We start from the raw sequence: 20,540 nt of genomic DNA on the forward strand, positions 1-20,540 counted from the left end.
ACTAATGTGGTATATGCTACTTATTTCAACGGACATATGTGGTATGTAACACCAATACGAGGTGGAAAACCTAGCACTAGAAGGCTAAAAAGATCAAGTTGAAGAGAATGAAAGTAAAATGAGAAGGAATTCTGAATTGGAAGAATCATGCAGAATGTGAAGGACAACTGATGGTTGATGTACAGATAAAGTATTCAATATACATGGTTTTCATAATGTACTAAGACACTGTTACGTTGCACATGAGTACTTGTCCGCTGCAATAATAGCATGGACCTATTTGTTTTGTATTTACTGTCTAATTTCGAATTTATTGTCATTCGAAGCTTTTCATCCTTCGTGTTTCTTCCAATTCTCAATTCCTTTATGTTTCCCTTTCTTTTTTATTCAGTTCAATCTTCTCAACCTCCTGTTGAAAGGTGTCCACTCTCTCCATTCTTGTTTTACTTTGTCATTGACGCGCTTTTAGAGATGACACTTTCCTCATCTAAATTTCCAGGGGTTGAACTTCTACCGGGAGATTCACTTTTTGACCTAGAATATGCCGATGACATAGTTCTATTTGGTGAAGACGCTGACAAAATATAGAGTCTTCTGACCACGATAAGCAACAATGCAAGCATGTTAGGCATGCGATTCTCCCCTCGAAATGCAAAATGTTGCTTCAGGATTGGGTTGCATTGACACCCGAACTAATGATAGGGAGTGAAGTAATTGAGCGTGTCGATCGCTCCACTTATCTTGGAAGTCTCATCAGCACGGATTCAGAAGGCTCGACCAACTTTTGCCAACTTGCTTCACTTGTGGCGTATACGAGATATCCGTCTATCAACCAAAGGACGTGTTTACTGCGCAGCAGTTCGTTCCGTCCTACTTTATGGCAGTGAAATATGGCCGGTAAGAGTAGAGGATATCCGTAGGTTACTAGTGTTTGATCATAGATGTCTTCGAAACATTGCTTGTATATCCTGGGACCATCGAGTAAGTAACTCAGTTGTTAGGAAACGGGTACTAGGTAAGGATGCAAATCAATCGATGAAGTGGTGAAACTTCATCAGTTGAGATGGCTGGGACATGTGTTAAGAATGCCCAACCACCAACTGCCTCGACATGCGATGTTTTCTGGTGTAGGAGTAGGTTGGGAGAAAGCTAGAAGCGACCAGACCAAAACATGGCACAAGTCCATGAAGTCACTGATAAGTGGACTGAGTCATGTTGGTAGGTGTAGACTACCTGGTTGGGGACCGCGAGATGATAGCAACCGATTGTTAGAGACCCTGAACGACATGGCTCAAAATCGTTTGGGATGGCGCAGGTGCATCCACTCTGTGTTCTCCCAAATTCTAATCTTCTAGATTCTTCATGTCCTTTATTTTCTTTCCAAATTTATTTCACTGTATTATACTCTTTAAATAACATCTTCAAATCCTAATGTTTCCGCTTACTGCTTATACTCTTACCACCTCTGCCGCTACGGGATTTGAATCGACCACTGCATCCCTGTGCTAATGTGGTGTAACAACTCGAACTGATGTACGCATGTACGAAGTTCTACGTTGTTACTGACTGACTGTTTAAAGGCATCCCACTCCTGAGCTATGCCACATGCTACTTATGTCGACGGACATATGTAGCTTACACCACACTATGACCGATTTCAAGTGATCTCACTATGTCTCTAACCATAGAATAAGATTATCTCTAATGTTTAAACACGTAAATATGCACTCGCTGATGCGGCTCAGTTCAACAGTCATTAACATCACAGATTGATCTCATGTTTTCGTTTGTCGATTCTAAGTCTTCTGGTAACCTACTCCTACAACAGATAACATTGTGTGTTAAAATAGGGGATTGCTAGTCATCCAGAACGGTTCTCAAACGCCTCAGTAGATGACAGTTTAGAGTTTCGCCAACTTTTTAGTTATTTCTACATAGAGCTCTACATCTCACTATATCGTTTACTCAGTTGGTGGTTCAACCATGAATAGACATTTCCTGGAAGAAATCTCTGATCAAATACTGATAAGTGAAGTATGTTCTTTGCTTTCAGAGATTATTTTTCACGGCTGTAAAGGATCTCAGATCAGAATGCTACGAACTTTACTTTTTAATTGGTAGGAAGTTGGGGATCTCACACTAGAGGTGGGTCAGATGTTCGAAAACAAAACGATCATTTTATGTCTATGATAATATTTTGCTGAGCATCAGGATGAATGATTCCGAAAAGTTACTACGACTAGATATTGCGCAATATTTGCGAAAGTTTTTTCTCTTTCAACTTGGTTTAAAATGAATGGGTTATTAGTCAGCGTTGAACTGTGATCTTATTTAAAGTGCTTTATAACCGATCCAATTGTTAACTTTAGACTTAGATACATAAAAAAATTAGATTAGTAACGTCGTTTGATTATAGTCGCACTCATAGTTCAGCTACATTAAACATATCAAATGGTTATTATTTAGATGCAAGTTTTGCGATCAATCTCTTTTTCTTTTCTCATGTTTTACCAATATCCAAAAAATGTCATTTTAAAGTATTCGACAAAAACGTAACATTCTTTTGGTACTACCCGAAATATTATTTTTGTGATTTATCAACTCCCGTACGTTACCTAATCTCCCTTATTGTTTCTCTTTATTTCCTTTTGAATTATAGAGAAAATAGTACGCTGTGTTACTTAAATCCTTGAATGTTTTCAGTAGGGCTAAGAATGAACTCTTTAAATCGACTAATCAGTATTCTAGTATATGGAAAATTAAAATCGAATGGTTATCATTGTTTAATAAAATATAATTTATCATGTTTACTCAGCAAGTTATTTCCTATTTTGTCCACCTGTGAAGAAAATAGACATTGGCATATTTTATTTCATGAACATGAAATCAAATACTGTAACTAATCCAACGGACAGACAACAATGATGTAATGACAGGGCTTGCCTCAAATCACTCCAATTGGAAATAAGTAATGAGTTGATCATATTATTACTTGAAATGAGGTCATATGTACCATATTTTGGAAAATCTAGGGTACATGAATATTATTTACTTCAAAATGCGTTTTTTAAATCTGTGTTTCCTTTATTCAAAATCCCTTGAAAGTCATCCGAAATCGGACTATATGACTGCCTTATTAAACATTTTGTTATTCATTTGTTGTTGTAGTCTCAACTCAGTGTCTTATCTGTAGAATTATGATTTTGTCCTTCTCAACAGATCTGGTTTCAAATACTTTGGAAGGATTTTCGTAAACCTTTCTTCAAATTCTAACGCTTTGCTAGAATCGTCTTCACAAGCAAATTTCCCAAAGACAAGTCATGAGTTAGTACTCAGACAGTAAATCGACCTTGAAAAACCCCAAAAATGGTACCTGTTCAATGTTTTGATTAACATTGGAGGTCATTAGTCGTTCATAACCAACGATCTCAGTAGCTCATTGCACTTATTTATTGAATTGACCTTTACTTTTTATAAAAATGTCTCTTTTGTTTTGAGCTGAACTGTAGTCATTTATACGATATGATAACTATTCACTATCATGATCATTGTTTTGTTATCAGTCGTCTTCCTTATTGATCATTTACATGTTATAATTTGATATATTCTTTATGTATCAACACTGAATGATAATATAATGTCTGGTGTACGAGTATCTACGACAAACAAATGGAAAGGAAACAAACGCAAATTAACTATTTTTTTCTTTTCAAATTTTTTTTTTCAGTACCTAACCAACATCAAGAGGTAGTACAATGTATTTTGAAAAATCCATCAAAAGTCTCCCTTCTTGTACTCGATCCAGAATCAAAAGCTTATTTCGAAAATAATTCAATTAATGTCAGTAAATTTATGGTAGATATTGAGAAAGTCTATTGTCCAGCAGTTAATCCATGTTAGTTTCTTTAATCAATTAATTGTGTTTATTTCATTTAGTTATTTAATGTTGTATAAAGAAACTTCTAGAAGTAAATTAATATAATTGATTAGTAAATGAACCAAATGAAAAAAAAATTCATTGACAAGATGCATAAACGCATTGGTGGTAGATGTCGACAAATATTCAAAACTAAAAGTAATACCTGATTCACAATCAGATTCAGTCATCAGCTTCCAAGTTATTAGCTAGTTGAATACTTCATCAGTAAAGGAAATTTAGAACGTTATTTTTAATATAATTAAGTATCTGTACAATAAAGCCAAGGATTATCGATCTCTTTGAAATATCACCAAACTGGAAAATAAGCTGATTAATCAATGTAAGATTATTCTCGATTTAAGTATATGCCATTTCCCATCTATAAATAAACTCGCTATTCTACCATAAATTATCAACTATTATAAAATTCTCTTAGAATCATAAATTAAGGTGTCTCATTTGGATTGTAAACAGTTATTCTTAGTTTAGTTATCAAAATCAGTATTAGCAGTGAAAGTTAATCTCTGAGTTACTGAATATGGTTGGGAACAGTTTGTTTTACATTTGTCAGAAATTTAATACCAATTAAATAATATTAAGATTGATCAGTAGTGTATGAACAGATATTTTTGTTAGTATTTCTCATGTTTAATTAATTTAATAAAATGATTTCGAGGTAAATTGTTCATTACAAATATTATTGAATAGTTTTGGTGGATATTGGTCTAATTTAAAGGTGGTATTCGTCATACACTGACTTTGTTGATTTACCACCTGAAATTGGTATGCATTGGATGATTATTTCGTTTTAGTATAGGACTCGTTAATAGTTCTCACTCAGGACCCTTTAGGAATCGAATTCAAAACTATGATGTTTCCGGAGATGTCTAAACCATTTCACTAATGGATTGGAATCCAGCAAAACACATTTTCAAGTTAATACAATGAATAATATTTACTTCTTATTCTTGAAGCAGAACGAAACAACTATCCAATACTCACTAGTTTCTATCACTTTTCTAAATAATTCTGATTTGTGATAAAAATTATTCTTAAATGATATAAAACATCCATCAAATGTACGTAAGTAAATGTTATATACCCATCAGTGTTTAACTTCGGAGTAGATTTGCCCAAGTTTCCATCAGGAAGCTGTGATCAACGAAGTCAATCAAGTCGAATCTGCGGTTCACAAGTTAACTTTAATTTTTTGTTGAGATCATCATCGTCACAAAATCATTGAAAGAATAATATTTTTATACAAAGTTGACTAAATTCAAGGTCCCAGTTTGTTTAAAAGTTTATTCAACAATTTGTTCTAGACAAATATTTCATTTTGGATCTAGGCTCTCATATTAGTCGGCAAAACATCAAAGTAAATATCAGTTTTCACTGCGAATAGGATACAAAGGCCATTGGATAGTTTCCATTTATAAGCAATTATATTTTAATATATCATTGAGTTAAACCTAATGTCGATAAGTTTAATAGACATACCAAATATATGTAACACACTCCAACTGACAGATATTAGCTACTTATAACCAAGAATTTGTATACTGAATTTCTAACAATGTTAAAACCAAATGGAAAAAAAGTTATTCATTGAAAATCAGCTGTTTCGTCTTACTTCAAGCAGTGAATAAGTATGCCTCTTCAATAGGACTAAGATCAGGACCTTCAGACATCTAGGCGAGTGAGTAACCTTTAAATCGCTGAAGTGAGGTTCAAATCTTTATATTCATAACTTAAGTCATTTGGAAACAATGCGACGTCCATTCATGATCACTTATGATTTCTGTGTATTCCACAACTTAGTTGAACTAAACCACTCACGGCTTCTCACTAGAATTTCAACAATAATCCTTAAAATTAGTCACTAGTAAGTAGATGATTGTTGTTAGGTTGATCATTTGCGGGTATTATTCGAATAGTTCCCTGACTTCTGTCAGTCTGTAGAAAAATCCACCTTCTTAATATATCTACCTAACTATTTTTACTGATCATCCAGTCTTAACTGATAATATGCTGTGTGCTTCTATCCTCATTATTTTCTTATGAAAATTTAGTTGGGTTTAACGAACTTTTCTTCTACCCTAATGTTTTGTAACATTTAAACTACTGAATAAAATATCTGTTTTCAAAGATAAAACAACTCGGTGATTTTTGTGCATGCTTTGTCATTAATTTTTTATTCAGTTACATCTGGTCAAAAGGTGAATGGACATAATGAGCTGGTGAGTAAAACATTTTGTAATTTAGTTTTTAAAAAATAATCATATTCTCATCATTTAAAACTACATTTCATTACTGAGAGATTTGGTTCCTCTGAAGAATGTCTCTTCACTCTGAACTAATACTGTAAAGATATTCTGAATATAGTTCTATTGATTTACAAGAAAGTGATTTACATGATTCTACTTTATCAAAAATTGACTTTTTAAAGTATAATATGAATTACATTAGAAGGACATTTTTCTAATTTATGAATAATAATTAATAGAGTACTTAAAACGTAGCTAATTCCTGAAAACACATTGATATACAAATATGAATGAAAACTATGTTTAATTTAATTGTCTCTTGACTCGTAACGTGCAAATATACATAGATACTTTGCATACAAATCAGTAAAGCAATGGTATATTTGTTAGAGCAATTGACTTTCGACCACGTGATTATTAGTTCAAAACTCTTTCCGGATGCTTCGGTTTGGGGTCATTGGGTAGTATCACTGTGTTTTAGTTACAAAAAAAGTGCGTCAGAGTCGATCAAATAAACTTATATTTGATAACTGATTAGTTACTTACTATGCATTACGTATTCACAGCTTCGAAAAGTCTTTAGTCCTTGCAGTTCACTTCAGTTTTTTTAATTCATGATGATTCTATGAACTGACTGATTTAAGTTAGGGATAGTTTTAGTCCCTTATAAAATATTAACCCTAATATGCTGATAGTAATTATTTAGTACGATTGATATTCAAGGACAGATTTGGGCATTGAATTGTAGTAGTAGTGCTTGTGACCAATTCTGTTATATGACCAATGAAGTTGAGCGTTGGACAGTATTTTCTATTTGGACTTTAATATTTTCTAAAATATCAACGATATCGAGGCTTGATTTTTCATAGGTATTGATGTTGACCATCGGGTATGGCATTGTCAGTGGAGTGTATTTGAACTTTTCTAGTTAATTTAGTTTAATTGTTAAGATCACCCAGATTCCTACAGGCGAGTCAAACAAGTCAGTCTACTGTAAGTTAAACCTACAAATTAAAAATGAAATCCAAATGCCAATGGTGATTTTAAGAAAACAAGTCTGTGTCATGCCTCGTACATTAAATATTTGCAATATTAACTTTCTAACCAATATGTATTCTCAGGAAATCTGTGGCTCTTGGACCTCTAATAAAGTCAGACAGTGAGAATTCGACTGAAGGCCTACGTGAGGAATTCATTTAGTTACATAGAACTAAGCTAATTTGTATTGTTACCATTAAACTTGTAGTTTTGGAGACTTCTGAAAAATGCTAATATTATTAATGATCAGACTGTGTGACAGATTGGGTTAGAAAAGTAAATAAATGAGTCAGTTTTACAACTTAACTAGAGTATTATGTACACGATATAGTACAATTCAAAATATCTGTCTTGATTACTGATATTGTTTGTAGCTGTGAAAAGTTAAGTTTTGGAATAACCATTTGGGGATGTATTCTTCAATAAAAATAATTAGGAAATCAAATGAAATAATGTACTCAATGAAAACTCCAAAACAAACAAACACTAACCTGCAAGATTTCCTTGAATTAACATTCGGTTGTTTCTGATGATCAAATGACAATAACTTAATTCATTTATAAAATACAAGTTTAGTTAATCGAGACAAAGTAAATGATTTGTGTGAGGGCTAGTAATACTACTATCCAACTGTTCCAAATAAATTAGGTTCAATAGGTTTAAAAACACATAACACACAGTAACTTTACAAAACATTCTTGCAATAAGTTATGATTATCATTGAAATGAAATGATGGCTTTGTGGTTAAAAATTTCCCACCCAGTCATTGGATTAACGCGCTTAAATATTACACTACTTATCTCTATTGTCTATATAACCATGTACTGAGTGGAGCGATTGCTTATTGGTTAGGATATTTGGTTTTTGGCCACTAAGTCCTAGGTTCAAATCTTGTTCAACTTCAGTTTGATCAAATAGATCGTATCATTAGCCCTCACATTTAGAGTGTATTTTGAAGCCACATATACTAAAGGCTAATGATAATATTATTAATAATAATAACTTTTCAAACGAATAGACGATCATTAGTGTTTCACTGTTTCTCACCCTAAATTTATCGAACGATCTTTTAAGAAATATCAGATTGAATTTTTTCAATGATAAATTGATTTCAACAGAAAACATACTTTCTCATAGGAACATATATTTAATCAGAATAAATAGTGAATAAGTTTTCTCTTATTTTCATCAGATGATAAAAGTCAGTATTAGATTTGAGTAGATTAAAATCAAGAATTTTGGTTAATGAAGGTTAAACAGTATTTCTTTTCATCAACTAAACCAATACTTATTTGTTTATCTTGTTACTGTTTGTAAAGATGTATATTGAATTATGAATTAAACCTGCTATGTCTATAACTAATTACATAAGTTATCTACTTGACTTCCCGATACATCTGTTGTTTTGTTTTATTATGATTCTTTGTACTATAATTAATTAGATCCAAACAATACGTGCCAAATTTTAGACTCATATTTTTTACAGTGTATCATTTGTACATATATATATATATATATATATATATATATATATATATATATATATATACTATGAAAATATTTGCTTATATGTTCTTATTTATGTATAATTCTTAAACGTATGGATGTGTTATACTCTGTGTAACTTGACTGGTAGATATGTAAAAATGATAAGCACTGTATGATGTAAATAGCAATTACAGTAACCCAATAATCATAAAGAGCTGACTGATCAATTTTTTTTAAATATTCACTTTATCTTCTCATAATACGTATAATATTATCCTAGGCAATTTCTTGGATAGGCCTTTCTCTGAAGAAAACACTTTTAAGTTCTGACGACCAAACCATCCAACTCGGAGAAAAACTCCACCTGGATCATTCACTTAAACTACATATCTTCTCCACCATCTCAAAATTCTATGTGCGTAGCACGCCCCTCGTCGTTCGGAATTCAAAGAAATTCTCCAAAAGACGGGTTTCCACTCGATAAAAACCATATTTTCCTCACTAGTTTCTTCGTTAGCTTGTTCTGCCAAAAATTGTAAGATACAGACCATCAAACAACTGCCCAATTGGATGAAGAATAGATGAGAAAAGTGTAAGTCAAATGGGTACACTTTATGATAACTGATGCGAACTACAGCGTCCACAAAAACCACCATATCATGGATGACCAAAAGAGGAAGCTAGAGAGGATACGCACATTAGAACATTTAAGAATCTCAACAACAGCTGTCAGGATATCGAGCAGACGATACAGAAAACAAAAAGAAGCACTCTCAAATAAAAATTAATCAAGACTTGAAAACCACTCACCGAAGAAAACACTGCGTGGTCAACCTTTCAATACAACCTCTGATGAACATAGAAGAACACTTGCTCCGAATAGAATTGAACTATATTACAAGTGACGCTTCAAACTAAAATTCTTCTCTGCATTGAAGTCATTACACAAAAATAAAGAAACTCAACACGAAAAAAGACAAATCATAGTACTGTTAACTCGACGAAATAAAGACAAGACCCAACTGACCGGACACGAACAAAATGCTTAAAGAAACTCAGAACCAGAGAAGAAATTATCATAGTTCCAGAGGACAAACAACGCAATACAGTAATTATAGATAATGGAAAATATATAATGAAAGGCAGGAAGCTACTTGAATATAAATGCCTGTGTAGATCATTGGACATACATCCAATCGAAAGGTTAGACAACAAATTCTCAAGGGCCTTAAACAAACTTGTCAACGCAGGATAAAAATCAAAGCAAGATCAATCGAGAATGAAACCTTATGGATCAGTACTGCCTTGATCTTAATGTATCCCAAAAATAAAAAACCCAATTATCACACTACATCCATCTGTATCACTCTCCGGAACTCCAACACAATTTATGGAGAGAAATTTCAAGAATATTGAAACATTTATTGGATTCATCCAATCAATCCGTAGAATCTCTAATAGAATTCTTGTCTAAGGTTAAGGACATAAAGATGAACAACAAACTAATGATATCGTTTGATGAAACAGTCTTATTCACCTCAGTGGAACCAAACTTAGCAAAGGAAATTCTATCCCTCCTCCTCAAAAAAGACACAAATCTCCCAAAGTACAATGAGCTTCAATGTCAAAAGTTACTAGAAATCATTGATTTGTGCTCATCAACACACTTTCTATTCAACAATAAAATCTACAAATAAATGATAGGAACACCGATGGGATCACTATTATCAAGACTAATTGCAAAATCAGTGAGGCTGACACTCGAAACCTTGATCTTACTAGTGATCAAGCCGATGATGTGGATTCGCTTATGGACGACACATTTGTCATAATCGAAAAGGACGAGAAGAAAAACACCCACAATCTGATCAACAACTTCGATGACAAAACATTGACAATAGAAAACGAGTCGAACAAAAAGTTATCATTCTTCGACCTACTAATCACCAGAATCAACGCAGAAAAACCGGGGACTCAAGTTTATCGGAATCCGACCCACGCAGAACAAATTCTCAATTACAGTAGCAACAACACAAAAATTCACGAAATAAACTGCGTACGAACTTTATTCAAGAAAGCGAGAATATACTGAAGCAAACTTACAGCGTGGAAAAATAAACAGAAGTATCTAATAGGTATCCATCTACAGGACAGCCATCAATCCAACATCGTCAAAAAACATCAACCACTACTCATCAGCGTAAACGAAACCGAGTATAGAAAGTGACAAACGGATCACCCTAGTATATATATGAAAGACATATCAGGAATCACCAAAGGTTTATTGATGACGTTTAGAATAGGCGTTTCATAAGAAACGGCAGAATCATCTGAATCAGTATTACAAAAGAAAAAAACCAAACACCATCGGCAAAATAAACCGCTCCGATTACGAAAAAAATTACATCGGACAAAGTGGACTTATCTTTTACTTTCTCCTTCATGATCATTAGTTAGCGGTCAAACACCAAGACATAACTTTGCTTATATCAATACATGTGAACAACTAGAGGACACGCAATAGACTGAAAAAAATATTGAGACCTTAGACAGTGGGATTTCTAAAAGCACCAGAGAAGTTTTAGAAGCTTGGCACACAGATCAATCAACACATACGTCGAAATCGATCCAATCTATCAACCAGTCAGAAAAATCATGGAAAAATATAGGACTAAGGATCTAATCAAAAGGAGATTCAAACAAAATAAGGAGGTAGACAGTGACAGGTTAGAGGTCAAATATCAAGATCGAGGTCGACGGGACAAGCTGTGAGTCATTTATGAACAAATTTGAACACTCCATTTCTACCTGAAGTTCGTGTTGATGATGCTGTTCAGAAGAGCAACGAAACCAATCCATTCACCTCAGAGAACAAAACTCTACCTAAATTAGCCGAATCAAGTCTGTTTCAAAGATCTGGATAGTCTGTTGTTGAATATATTAGTTACTTTATCTCCATTGAATTCGATATTTAAGAATGAACTTTCTTCAGAACTGTTGGGTTTTTTCAACTTGACGTCTTGGTCTTAGACTATTGTCCATAAACTTGGGTGGGAAGCCATTCTCCAGAAATATTCGTCGGATTATATTTAGTTCAGCATCAGTTGTATCTTTCTTGCATATTCGTCTTGCTCTTGAGGATAGAGGATGAAATTAAATATAAAATAGAATAAAATATTAGTTATTTCGCTTTTTTAATATCTTTTTTTTTAGTTGCTGAACACTAATACTTATTATTATGTTGAGTAAAGTGTAGATATGGCCAAGAGTGAAATAGGTTAAATAGAAATGATTTTATCAAGTGAAAAATGTCTATTTTCTGACAATATAATTCCATTTTTTGCACTCAACAAATTTTTGATTTCTGCTTAGTGAGTTACTTATCAGTCGTTAACCTCTTACCTAAATTCTTATTGATGACTACTGATACATTTGAAATAATGAAACTGTGAAATCACCTTATGCAAACTGATTTGTCAAGGTTGTAATTTGAAATAAAATTTGATCTCTGCCACTGATATACCTATTTACTCTGATTGCGACATACTTCTTTCTACGTGCTACTTATTACAACGTTACGTGACTGTTTTGTCAATGCAAGGATGAAAACGAGACTGCAGAAGCAGAAAACTCTAGTCATCAACCGCTGAATCAACATCATACAGAATAATGACAAAAAACGATGAAATATCATTTTAAAGGTTTTAGTCAATAAAGAAATTTGAATGCATTGCACAAGTGGTTGATCCATAATGATTGTAGACTATTATAGGTTTATAAATGTGAAAAATAGCCTATGCTAAAAAGAGCAGATAATATGTTTCATACCATCTGGTTATAAGTTTCCTCGCAATATTCAAATGGAACCACCAGACAAGTAATAGTGAATTGATGTGTAGGTTACCAAGTTAGAATGCTTAAATTAGTTGATGGAATAGTGTTGTAGTGAAGAAGAACACGATTGGGGACAATCAAACGTATTTGAACACGAAATTCCAGAATATCTCACTAAAATCTGAGAGCCATACAGTAAAGAATCAATTTGCAAAATATCAATCAATTGTCTCAAACTTGACTGTGCCCTTTGCAAATATCAGTCCATCGTTTCAAGTTTCATTATTCCTGCATCTCTATACCAATTGTCTTCCGTTCTGTTCTTTCCTTCTCGATCTTCTACTAAAATACTACTTGTGTGGATTTAAATAGCTCATATCACATTGTATTTCCATCAATTGAGATGGTTGAGATATCTGTTGTACATACCCATTCTCTAATTAATTTGGCGCACTATGCTGGTTAACATAGGAATAAAGGATAAGAATTGTCAGCTTAACATGTAGTAGAAGTCACTAAATTCTAGTTTAAGTCATCTCGAAAGTCACACATTTAATCTATAAAATAAATGTTGTCCGTATTTAAATGTCTTTGAATGATGCAACTCATATACTGTAGTCATAGAGTACATACATTGGTTGCTTATTCTCTTGTACACTCTAGACGAACTTCTTTCGTAATTTTTACTTTTTCTTTTCATTTACTACGTGTGATATCTTTCTTTTCTTCTTTTTTTAAAAAAAATTATTTACTTGTCTTTATGATTGATGTTAATAGTTTGTTTACTTTTCTTATACTAATATAAAATAGAACAACCTAGATTAATACACAGTCCTATTAGATTTGATGTTTATATCTGTCACATGAAGCCTTAACAGTTTTTTTTTATATATTTTTTCTAAATTGTATCACGTAGAAACAATTAATCTTTATTTCTAGATTAAAAATATTGTATCTTTTATTAAAATACAAAATCTTGTATGTTTGTTTTTGGTCAAAGATTCTCCAAGATATTCGTCATACTTACTTATTTTAGTGTTATTACATTCATTTTGTTATATGCATATATGGATATGTATAATCTTTAATTAATAAACTCACTTTACTTTACTAATTAATCGATTAATAGATCAAGTAAAAAAATGTAAATGAACAACAACTAAAAACAACATCGATGGAAATACATCATAAACTTGTTGTAACTAACCTTAATATTATTCATATAAATCATTATTTATTTAAATTAATATCAAATATAAGTGAGGAGAATCACATTGTACATTATGTCTAATCAGTAAAGATTATGAATTATTTAATATTTTGTTGCTTATACATAATAATTAATATACTTATTGTACTAAATATCTTAATTAAGTGAATTATGCAAGTATAAATAACCTTAGATATGAAACAATCAATTCAGTCGGTATATATATATGCGCATCATTTTCATATCTTGTTAATTAGTGAAACTCATCTGTGTAGGCTTTATTTTGTAGAAAATGAAAATATTAGAGAGAAATAATGCAAACTATTCTATCAAATTATTTCTTATCCAAATATAAATATTCATTACATTTATTTTGATTGAGATCATGAACCGATTGATGTTAGAACACTGTTGGAAACCTGGAAGCAATAGACATCTGTTTCGTCCTGTTGTGGGACTCCTCAGCGGTGCGCATCCACGATCTCGCTCGCGGGATTCGAACCTCGAGCCTTCAGTCTTGCGCGTGAACTTTTGACCTACTGTACCACTGAGCCGGCATCCAATGGTGTTATTGTCTAAATGGTCGTCCGGTGCTTCCAGGTTTATAACGGTGGTCTAACATCAATCGGTTCATGATATTAATCAAAAACTTAATAATCTCTACAACACCTATACTGTTCATTACATTTAGTTTAACAAAGTTTAGTTAAATCATATTTTGTATATTTTCGGCGAGACTAATTTATGGACGAGCTAATCAGAGGCGTTCTAGAGATTTCAAGGTTATGGCGCCAACTCCAGTGCTTAATGCTAACGTACGATCGGTTCATGGGGAAATTTGTGCAAAACGTAATAATTGAGAGGCTATAACAAATAAAACGGCGAGACTATAATTTGTGGACGAATCAACCAGGCATAAGATAATAGATCTTGGATTTTAACGCGAAAGCCTTTCATCCATTTGGCTAAATAAATTTCTGACATTATAGCTGATGTCAGTTCGTGATGAAAACCCCATATTTAATCCCTAAGGCAAATTACGATAGATTAATAAATTCATTATTGATGAATAAAAGTTTTTCACCAAGTGTACTCCATCCATTTAACTAATTAATTAACCTCACTTATGATGTCCAAATGTTATTTCTTATAAATTCAATTTTGTTGGAAAGGTTATTTTCTCTTTGATGATTTTGAAAGATTATACCTTCATATTCATTATACTCAAGCCTAGTATTTCTCATTCGATTTGTGACTTGCCGATTGTTTGGGTGACCTTGTCTTCTGAATATGACCCATATGGTAATGGAGTTTAATTATTTTTTGATCCTTTTTGGATTAAAAATATAGAGCTCTTACTCCGTGTATATTGTTTATTTTGAGTACTGGTCAGATCTTGTTAATAATCACAGAATGTCTTTTATTACCTGAATTTCTTAGTGTGTTTTGAGTTTTAACTGAAGTTAATGAAAAGTAATCAGATTGAAGCATTGAGATTTGTACATCACACTGCAAGGTACTTTTTTCAGCGTTCAGTAGTATTTCGGATGTTATTCAATAGGGTTCTCAGTTATTTGATTAAAAGTCAAAAACAAGTGAACTAAATGCGTTCCATTTATTTTTAACAGGGTCACAATAGCATATAGACAAAGTTGAGACAAACAACATTTTAAACAAATGTTCTTTTGCTCTGATAACTCAATTTTAACAAACAAAACTTATTACATGGATATTATCAATAATCGAAAACTTGTAGTGTGGCGTCGAGTCGCGGTTCACTATGATCACCACTACAAGAAGGTTGCGTACCAGATATCAGAAGGCGATTGGAGGTTATAGCGAGATATATTTGTTGGCGATCTCGTGGTATCGAAAGAATACCGAGCTCGTGCCAGGTTACAAGTGTGGTTACCGAGAGTAACCGAATTCGTGCAAGGTCACAATCAACGGAAGGAAGAATATCTTTAGTACAGTCAAACAAACAAGTACAGTAAAACAATCACTGGTACAATTGGTTATAATAATAATTGTTCCCATTAAACCAATCGCGTTCCCTTGATAAAAGTAGGTCACTACAAGCCATATTCCAATGATCCAATATAGCAATTCAGTTTAATAGATGTTGTAATTGCTCTCTTGTTATATTGATCAACAGTAACATCCATTGAAGTTTGTAAGTTTTCTCTATGTGGACAGCATGGTTAAGTTATCTCAATTTATGAAGATTAACAGTTTCATTAGTCAGTCTATGTTCACCACTGATCAGTTGATGATCTCGTTATAAATGAACAATAACCAATATCCGTTATACTCTGCTATAATATTTTATTGGTGGAGGGACGAAAGTTACATTCATATTATTTAACAATTATGTATCACTTGGGTTAAAATGGATATACAACAACTGACTTCATTGTGTTTATTCATTCACTATATAGTGATATCGTGTTATACGAACTCTTTCCAATGTACTTTAAGTGAACAAATATATGGTTATCACTTTTGACCTGGTTTCTGATAGCAATTTTAATTATTCTCTTTTTCTGTTTGATTATTTCAATTTACTATGTAAGCATTCATTCACGACTGAAACTTATTACCATGGTTTATTCATATTGGTCTATTCTCTCTACATTTCATTGATCATTTCAACTAAATAAATTGATTATTCAATTAATCATTGTCTATTTGAAAGATTCGTGTATAATGATCTCTCATTGATATTTAATTCTAACCAATTGATTATGTCACCATGGAAATACAAAATTATTCAATTTTATAGTAATTTTATTGTGTGTGATCTTGGAGTTTTTTTTCACAAGTTCTGATAAACTACAGTTTAGTAATTAGATAACATCTACATCGTTAAATAAACTCGATTAAAACAGTTACTATTACGCTTTAGTTGAAAGTGAATTCTATGAAACTGTAAAGTTCTTTCCATTAAATCATAATGTTAATTAAAGAAAAATTGATAATCACACATTATTGAACTATTGTTTTGTTTTAAGTTGAAACTTTTCACTAGTAAAGACATACAATCGAATATTGAATCAAACTTTAAGCCCTCTATGTCTCTTAATGAGCACTGTTCCTTTAAGTTATTGTATTGAAATTGCCTTGTGAACAATTTCAACTGTAATTTTGGATTCGATCAAATGTCATTTCATATGTGCTTTGTGTTGAGTAATGTAAAACTAGAATAAAAAACATTGTTCGGTTCTCAGTACTTTTATTTAGTTCTCCAATTGATGGTAGTTCATGTTAGAAATGAATTTCAAGTTAATATTTGCAATAATACTTTCGAATACAACATATCACAACACTTTTTTCGTGATCTAGATTTCAGATGACAGTTTTTTATCAAGTGAATCAGAAAAAAATAAAGTTGGAACCAGTGACGAGATGACCATTCAATCATCCAGTTATCCATCATCTATGGTTTCATTATCACAACATAATAATTCACTGACAAGTATTCGTAATAGTTCACCAGCATATAGTTATAAGTCAAGAAATGATAAGATAAATGGTGCTTTATCCGTTCAAGATACTCCCATCTCTATCGAATCTAAGAAGTCTGTTCAACGGAACAATCATCAATCAATTATAAGTGATATTGATTCGGATATAATTAGTAATAGATCAACAGTAAATGGAGGACGTCGACGAAATCAACGAAAAGATTTTCTAAGTTTTAATGCACGTGCAAAAATAGTGAATGAATTGTAATAAACTGAAATTGTTTTCAAAGTTTTAAATCATAGAAACAGATATTGTTTATTCGACTAAATCAAATTATCAATGTGTGTCACTATAAGCTGCTGATCGAACTAAATATTTGTGAAAAGTTTACAAGAGAATTTTTTTAATAATTTGTATTACCACCCCATTATTTGTTATTTTTCTCATCGTTATTTTCTTCTATCATTATTTTAGTCACATTATTAATGATTTCATTATTTTGTATAATAAAAATCTTTAATTATGAAGCTCTGTTTTGCCTCTATATATATATATATATATATAAATTCAAGCTACAATCTCCAGTTTTAAGTGATAAAAACTAGTATCGAACGCTCACTTCTGAATATAATCAAGAAAAAGAAAAATGTTTGGATGAATATTTATTACGTTGACCAGTAAATTGAAAGCAAGATTTTGATCAACCAATTGGGTACAAGTGAAGAAAAATGTTTAACTATGTTTTCGTTACTCATAAGTAGTACTGTTTGATGATACATCATAAATGTCACAGAGTGAATGTAATTTCGGTACTATGATTGTGATACAAAGAAGAGGTGAAATTTTGTTATCCTAAAATGCTGAGTGAAAATAACATACAAACATTCTGTTAAAAATTAGATTTTAGTTTAAAAACGTTCATTACGACTCAAGAATAAAATATCAATTTAATTTAACTCTCAATCAACGAACTTGTGAAAAATTTCACTGAGGTATATTTGCAAATTTTGCTTGAATGATGTTTCATCTCCAGTTTAAGCGTATTTTCTTCAAAAGTGTAGTTTGAAATCTGAATTTTGAAAGCAAACCGTACGACCTCAAACGGTCAGATTTTATTTGGATTCGTAATAATATTGCTATCTTCCGAAGCAGAGGTGGATGGTGGCTAGGAGTGGAACCCAGGACGCATTTTTCGTCCTATTTTGCACTCGTTAGACGTTTGTGCTTGAACCCAGTACCGTTCACGTTAAACGCCATCACGTTATCCAGTTAGCTTCTGAGTCTAGATAGCCACTAGATTGTGCATTTGGGTGAAGTTTAATACATTTTTGTTCACGAGTAGATCCAAGCTAGACCACCATCGAAAATCTGGTAGTACTGAATCATCATTTCTCCCTAGCATGGGACTCCTAAGCACTGTACACTCACGTCCTGGGCTTCCAGGTTTTCAATAGTGGTCTAGCTTAGATCGGCTCGTGAATTCAAGTTTTAAAATACTACAACCTCCACAAATCCCCATACACATGTTTTGGTATTGGAAGGTGGCTAACACCATCTATCTCTGCTTATAATGCTTGTGACTTAGGGTGACATCTAAGCAATCCGCACATGATGAACATATGCCAATAAGAGACTGATCAGTTGTATTTTTAAACGTCAATCGAAAGATTCATACAAACTACAATACTGAATTGATGTCTTCAGTTGTGGGTAAATTCCTTGGATTAATTTCTGCCTTTTGGGGATACTCGGGGGTTATATTTTTGTAACTGGTCTTAAAGGACACGTATAGAAATAATTTTCTCCAGATCTTAAATACGCCGACTGACGACAGCCAACAAAAAATAAACAAACGTCTAAGTCTTTATACATGGAGATATGAAAACACGTAGTTCTTCAGTGTCAGACAACTACAACTACACATTTATTCACACTCTTTGTCCAGTGAAGTACGATCAGCATTGAGAAATATCTTAATTAATACAAATAAAATTGTCCACTCAAAATCAACCTATTAATAAAAAGGTGATTTTAATGTAGATGTCATCCCTTGTGTAGTCAGTGACATACCCTTTACTTATATTAGATTCAAGTATCAGGTTTTACTGAAGAAAATCAGAGCTGACAATGAAAAATAAAATTTGGACTTCTTAACTTGATAATCTGTGGTCGTTCACTTGCAAGAGTTAATTTTGACTACAATTGGAATTTGAACTTCTACCCCTGAAAATTCTATATAATGCAGCATATTATATTGATGATCATTTTAGTCAGCATATTCAAAATAAAACTTGATTCATGTACTGATTTGTGCACTGTTAATAGGTCAAATGTTTATCAGGACAAATAGGAAAAGAAGCAGATAAAATGGGGGGAGATGAGGATCATACATAAAAGTATTTGAACATTTAGAACTCAAATGTTTGAAATAAGTTTTGATCATAATACATGCAAACGTATCTGGTGACATATGTTTGATCTATCCACATAGAGTAGTTGAATGTGTTAATTACTTGACCTTAAGCACATATCCATGCTTACTGATTATATGAGATAACTAAGACTACGGCGAGCTGTCCTACATTGTTTAAAGAAGTAATATATGGGATAGGATTATGTTATGTGAAACATTTCCATGTAGAGTTAATAAAAAAGCGACGCCATAAATTCGAACATAAGTACCAGATTGCATTGATAGGACTACTCTCGACCGGTTAGTTGGGGTATATATAACCATTCACCAGTGACTTTCATGAGAAATTAGCTGTTTTTAGTCATTGTGCAACTCACCGTTCGACACTGATGATACTGAAAAAATGCATCACACTGATCAAACAAAAACATGCAGCAATTATTTAGCAACGTAAAAATAACTTCAGAAATAAATTATGAGCGTCCTGAAAACAGATGAATGGGCACAGAATCTTGTTAACGCTTCCTGAAGGTTGGAATCCTTATAACAAATATGCTAGGAACTTTTGTAGGACATTATTGCTCGGAGTGAATAAAAGAAGAGAACGGTAATTTCGTTTTATAAATGTTATCAACCTCTCTTTAAAACCTGGCAAAATTTTGTTTCTAGACTACACGGCAAGCACTTTGCTTTCAAAGTTGAAATACAATAAGAATGATCATGTACAGAATGTATTAACTAACAGAGATTTCAAAACTTCTTATGTTCGTACATGATTTTTTAGCTCTCAAAAGACCGAGATATTGGATGAATTCTGCTTAAAACCTGATTACATTAATATAAATTTACTCGAAGTATGACAAACCTACATCATTAGAATAAAGAATTGTATAAGTTATGCACATGAC

The 20,540-nt window shown here is 32.4% G+C and overlaps 1 protein-coding gene across 2 annotated transcripts in view; it reads left to right on the top strand.

The window, feature by feature from the left end:
• Positions 1-17,746, top strand: part of MS3_00006581 (uncharacterized protein) — a gene marked incomplete at its 5' end in the record, with an annotated part of 29,308 nt that extends 11,562 nt beyond the window's left edge. The window contains 4 exons of one of the 2 annotated variants that reach the window (XM_051214739.1): positions 3,728-3,895; positions 6,119-6,156; positions 15,383-15,818; positions 17,097-17,746. In XM_051214739.1, the coding sequence (XP_051067926.1) occupies positions 3,728-3,895; positions 6,119-6,156; positions 15,383-15,400 (224 nt within the window). In that variant the 3' untranslated portion in view covers positions 15,401-15,818; positions 17,097-17,746. The remainder of the gene's footprint in view (positions 1-3,727; positions 3,896-6,118; positions 6,157-15,382; positions 15,819-17,096) is intronic. The other variant, XM_012942673.2, reaches the window with a different exon arrangement.
• Positions 17,747-20,540: the final 2,794 nt, after the last annotated feature.

The sequence above is a fragment of the Schistosoma haematobium genome, chromosome 2 (genome assembly GCF_000699445.3).
Source record: "Schistosoma haematobium chromosome 2, whole genome shotgun sequence".
In the NCBI taxonomy this organism is placed as follows: Eukaryota; Metazoa; Platyhelminthes; class Trematoda; order Strigeidida; family Schistosomatidae; genus Schistosoma; species Schistosoma haematobium.